General features: G+C 40.6%; 1 gene segment (V, D, J or C); it reads right to left on the bottom strand.

Moving 5' to 3' along the window:
• Positions 1-4,280: 4,280 nt before the first annotated feature.
• On the bottom strand, positions 4,281-4,800 carry LOC121438547. The segment is given in 2 exon segments: positions 4,281-4,609; positions 4,708-4,800. Coding segments are annotated over 2 exon segments (375 nt in total).
• Between the last annotated feature and the right edge of the window lie 1,222 nt (positions 4,801-6,022).

Below are 6,022 nucleotides of genomic sequence, written 5' to 3' on the forward strand. Positions count from 1 at the left end.
AACATGGCAGGTCAAACTGAGCCAGAACACAGCTCCTCCCTTTGTGCCAAGGCTGGGGGAGATAATCCTACATGGGAAACAAGTGCCAAAAAGTTGGCTAAGTACCAGGGACAGGTCCTGATCTTAAACCTTTTCTAAAAAAAAATTCTGGGGCTTGAAACTGCCCCTTTTGGACTTATGGGTTCAGTCACATAACAGACAGCTTTCAACTTTCAAACACTCAGAAACCCAACTACTGGACACCAGCTGCCAGCAACAGGAAAAAGCAACAAGACACCTCCTATCTATCAATGACTCTCTGATGAGCTCTAAGTGCACCTCATACTGAAAATAGCCATGACTATGCATTGCTTACAATGGGACCTAGAGACCTGGGCTCCTGTGTCAGAAATGCAGATTCACAGTTCTGCTGGTTTTCATGAGCATCAGGAGACCATGCTGGTATATCTTCCTCCTATAGAGCAAGTTTTATGTCAGAAACCTCATAGACAACCATAACCATAGCTCAGAGCTTGGGAGGAATTTCACTGGTCTTGGTGGAGTCTTCAAATCAGACTGTATCATTGGTGAAGAACTGAAGACTCACGAAAGTGAGCCAGGGTACCTGGAGTGTCAGAACCCACAGAATTACATTAGTTACAACTTGACCAAAGATTGGAGTTTAAGCTTATTCTTGTTCCTTCAAGGTTATAACAGAATATTTGACCCATCGTGTGACAACCTTCAGGATGTTTCACGTAGAGTGTGGTCACTGCATGTCTTCCCTAAAGGATGGAATAATTAACTGAGGATGTAGTTATTTGATGTTTCTGGTATTAAAGAGGTAATTTCTGTTTGTTCTTCCTATCATCGTGAAGTAGTCTTTTGCCTTCTTCCCCCCTTTGGGGTTGGGGTATATAAAGCATATGGAACATAAATGCAGGTGAATTCAGGATACATGGGTTGTCCTTCTGACTCTATTCTGTGTCTCTGTCCTTTTCTTTTGTGTCTCTGTTTTCTCTACCTATCACTTCTAATCCACATGCCTCTACCCTGGAATGTATAAACCCATCGAGGCTGAATCCTGACGGCACCCAGATGTGTGTCCAGTGGTCCAGGTAGAGAAAGTGACAATCACTGCATATGAATATCACACTGCAGGTGTAAAGGTGAGAATCGAGCATTCAAATAGGTAATAAAAGTAGAAAAACAGTGAAAAATATCAGAATAAAATATGTAAATTAAAATTATAGATATGGGGCAGGGAAATGTAATCAGCTTTTTATGAAATTGCTTAGAGATACTTTAAAGAACAGAGAAGTTCAAGTGAAGCAGCAGCAAGGACAGAATATTAGAATTTATAGAGAAGCTGTGCCCTTGCTTTCCAAAGCACAGGACCTTGGACATGGGAACATGGAAAGAAATTGGGATAAAAAATCTAATGACATTATTATGAATATGGGGCTGAAACCATCTGTAGAGATACTCTTCATTTCTGGACACTTATACAGGAGAGTATAGCAGTAATAATAAAAACTGATAGACAGATATTGGAGTTCAAGCTGAAAATAAAAAAGGCAAAGCATTCTACTGCTAGGCAGACCTTTATCTCTCCCAAATCTGCAGACAGAAAGGGTAAGATCCTGTCTCCATGAATTCTCAGACTCCACAGTCCACTGAGTACCTGTCTCTTCCTACTTTATATTCCTTTCTCTTCCCAGTCACATTGCTCCTGTCCCTTCCTCCCTAGTTTTGAAATTAAAGGTGTGTGATCCCAAGTGCTAGGATCACCTTTTCATGAGCTCTGTTTCCCTTTTAGACAGATTCAATTTTGTGTACTCCAAGGTGGCCTTCAACTCACAGAGATCCATCTGCCTCCGTCTCCTAAATCCTGGGATTAAAGGTGTGTGCCACCACTTCCTGGTCTGTATGGCTGACTAGTATGGTTGCTTTGCCCTCTGATCTTCAGGCAAGTTTTATTTATTAAAACACAAATAGTATAGCAGTATAGAAGAGTTTGAATTTATGCCCCAAAAGGCAGGAGATACTTCCACCTGAAACAGTTAGAAGTGAGACAGAACCCTACAAGCTCCTGGAGGAGTTGCTAGATGAGGAAGCATTTACAGGACTGTGTGATTATGATCTGTCTGAGTCTCACAACTTAAAGGAAGAAGCGTTAAATACCATAATGATGAGTTTACACCTCCCTCCCTTATGACCTGGAATACTGAGAGGCAGAGACCTGCTGGGAAGATTCAGAAGAATCTAAAAGACTTGAACAAGTTGGTAGCATCACTTTCACAGAAACTAGACACTCTGCAAATCTCCTCTTATTGTAAGAGTAAACTTTTCCTACCATAATAGATGGTTTAGATCTGCCTATGGTGCAGAGAGCTCCAGGAGGACTCAACCAATAAAGAGAATTAGAGGCCAATCTCACTCATGAACATCTACGCAAAAATCCTCAATAAAATACGGGCAAACCGAATCCAAGAACACATTAGAAAAATTATCCATTATGAACAAGTAGGCTTCATCCCAGAGATGCAGGGCTAGTTCAACATATGAAAATCTATCAAAGTAATCCATCATATAAATCAACTGAAAGAAATAAACCATATGATCATGAAAAAGCATTTGAAAAATTCAACATCCCTTTATGATAAAGGTCTTGGAGAGATTGGGGATACAAGGGTCATACCTAAATATAATAAAAGCTCTTTACAGCAAGCTGACAGCTAACATCAAATTAAATGGAGAGAAACTCAAAGCCATCCCACTAAAATCAGGAACATGACAAGGCTGTCCACTCTCTCCATACCTCTTCAATATAGTGCTTGAAGTTCTAGCAATAGCAATAAGATATCATAAGAGGATCAAGGGGATTCGAATTGGAAAGGAAGAAGTTAAACTTTCGTTATTTGTAGATGATATGATAAAATATATAATTGACCCCAAAACTCTACCGAAGAACTCCTACAGCTGATGAACACCTTTAGTAATGTGGCAGGATACAAGATCAACTCCAAAAAATCAGTCGCCCTTCTATACACAAAGGATAAGGAAGCAGAGAGACATTGGCCCCTCGGATACACAGAGACTGGCTTTAGCTGCAGGTTCACATGGAAAGACCCTTAAAGATGTTTCTTCCCAACAAAGAAATAAAGGCCCAGAGAGAAAGAGGGTTGTAGTGCCTCCTGGGAGCAGCATCAGGTGCAGTCTTATGTGGCATCAGATCAAGCAGTGTCACAGAGGAAAGTAAGCCCAGGTGCGAGGAAGGAACCAGGATTGTGACTGAGACACAGGAGAGGGAAACATTGGACTATCAAATGCCATTCAAAGAAAGATTCCCAGGGGAATTCCATGTCAGGAAATGAGGAGAGGGGCCCATCTCAGGGACCAAGACAAATCTATGGGGTGATCAAGCAGCATGTTCCTCCACAAGGAAATCCATTCAGGACCTTAGCACAGCCTCCCCTGGCAGTGCAGGGCTCGTTCTCAGATCTTCCATTTACACAATTGTAACTCCTGAAGTGGGTATGCAAGCTCTTCCCACCGGACTTAATGGACATTTACAAGAAAGCCCTGTAGCATTACTATTGGGGAGAAGTAGCACCACTATACAAGAGATCTCTGTTGCTCCTGGAGTGACTGACACTGATAGTGAAGGAGAAATCAGGGTTATGAATCACTCACCAGAGGATTGTACAATTAATTTTCCTTCCTCAAGTGCAAGCTATTAATAATCAAGTTAAGGAGGGTGAGAGAGGAAAGACTGGATTTGGTTCATCTGATGCCTATTGAGTACAAGCTATCATTCACAGCAACCAGAACTCACTTTGTTTATAAATGGAAAAACTTTTCTCATCTTCTGGATGCTGGTGTGGATATTTCTGGTCCATCTTCCTCTTGTCTCATTCTGAATTACTAACACTGTTCCAATAGAGGTCTTCCCTAACTTCAGTCTAAAGGAAAAGTCTATCATAGGTTCCGGAGCATCTCTAGCACCTGATCCTGGGACCACAGAGTACCACTCTTGTTTTTTCTCAGGTGAGACTAGATGACATATTTCTTTTAAGAAAGTCAATCAAAACTGAACTAGTTTTTATTTTCAGAGACATTATCAATTCCTACAGTCTGTAATTGTAATTGTAAGGGGGATTAGATGGAGAGGGTGCCCAGATAGCACAGGAAAAAAAAAAAAAAAAAAAGATGCTATGTCAGCCCCTGGGCTTTATGTGTGCTGAGCGCCCCCTGCTGGTTATTGTACCTGCCAGGGAGGTTTTTGTCAGGGGCTCACACTAAAGACTGCTCACTGTGTCTGTACAGTAATACATGGCTGTGTCCTCAGTTTTAAGATTGTTCATCTGCAGGTAGGCTGTGCTTTTGGAATCATCTCTGGAGATGATGAATCTGTCCTTCACTGAATCAGCATAATATGTTGCATAATTATTACTTTTACTTCTTATGCTAGCAACCCACTCAAGCCCCTTCCCAGGAGCCTGGCGGACCCAGTGTATGGCATAGCTAGTGAAGGTGAATCCAGAGGTTGCACAGGAGAGCTTCAGTGACCCCTTAGGCTGCACCAATCCTCCCCCAGACTCAATGAGCTGCACCTCACAATGGACACCTGCAAACAAAGAGGATCTTGATCAAGAAACTGTCACAAAAGTCTATTGTATTCCTCAATCACGTCTACTCATACACTCAGTATCCCTTGTTATTTACCTTTTAAAAGAAAAACCAAAATGACGCAGTTCAGCCCCAACCCCATGTTGATTGTTCTGTTTGCACTGCTGATCTCCAAATGGGAAGACAGGGCTAGAGTCCTCTGCCTGACCTGCAGGGTCATGGCAGGGCTGGTTTTCATGAGCAGAGGAAGGCCATATTTGCATATCTTGCTGCATATCTTATGCGCTGACCTGTGAGCCTTTGGGACAGCAGTTAATGGTGCAAGTGTCAGAAAAAAAAAATGAAGTAGCAAAGTGATCATGATTTATCAAAATGTTGTTAATTTTGTATTTGCAATAAAACATAGCAACTTTATTTTATGATTATTGTCCACACTCATTTCACTGCCTGTCTTACCAGATATTTTACAATAAACTCATAGGAAATTTTGAAATAAAAATTACAATGTTATAATTTTAGTGGAATTAACAAGCTTAACTTCAATGAATAGTAAAAGTATATAAAAAATTAATGTAACAAAACTGAATTGGTGGCATAGCATAGTGTTACAGTGTAGCACCCACAAGGTCACAAGATTTATCCTCATTATTGAAAAGATAAACTATACATTAAATTATCATTGATACTATCACAGGCTCTTCTTTAAGAAATAATAATTAACAAACTTTTCTTTACATATATCTTGTATGCTTATATTTGGATGTGTTCATTATCATCCTTCGCAATAATGCCATTATTATTTAAGTTTCCCCAAATTAAGTCTATGTCTTGTCTGTGGTTACCACAGGAAGGAGAAGAGTCTGCTACCTGGTCTGTAGTGTCATAGTTAGATGTCTTCTTATCTATTCAATTCCCTGGAATTGAAGTAGGACTTCCTTGGTGATTGTGGAATCAGTCTCAAGAGGACCCTTAGAAGAGCCAACCTAGTGTTAGAAAGGAGAATTGGGTCTAATTGTCCAATGGAGTAATTAATTAATTCTACTATTAGAGAAATTGTGTTTGGTATGGCTAAAACAGTTTGTGGATTGCAGTATTTTGGTTTCTGTGGCATTTCCAGGTAAATAGACCTAATTAAAGCAACCAAATGCAGTGAGCCGGTGATCTGAAGTCATTTCTGCTTTGTTCCTTAAGTGATCAAATCATTTCTTCTATGGGTTTCATATGTTTAACATGATTATATGTGGGTAAGCTGAAGGAATAAACTTTGGATGGATGCAGTAACCTCTCTTGCTGTCCTGTGTTGACACCTGACCCTTTGGTCCCCAAATGGCTGAGGTGTCAGCATCACCTGCTGACATACATTCCTCTTGCATCACGTTGATCTTGTCTGGATTTGCTCCTAAAACAGGGT

The sequence above is a fragment of the Microtus oregoni genome, unplaced genomic scaffold (genome assembly GCF_018167655.1).
Source record: "Microtus oregoni isolate MIOR12 unplaced genomic scaffold, Mior012 000056F_ref0000123, whole genome shotgun sequence".
Taxonomy (NCBI): Eukaryota; Metazoa; Chordata; class Mammalia; order Rodentia; family Cricetidae; genus Microtus; species Microtus oregoni.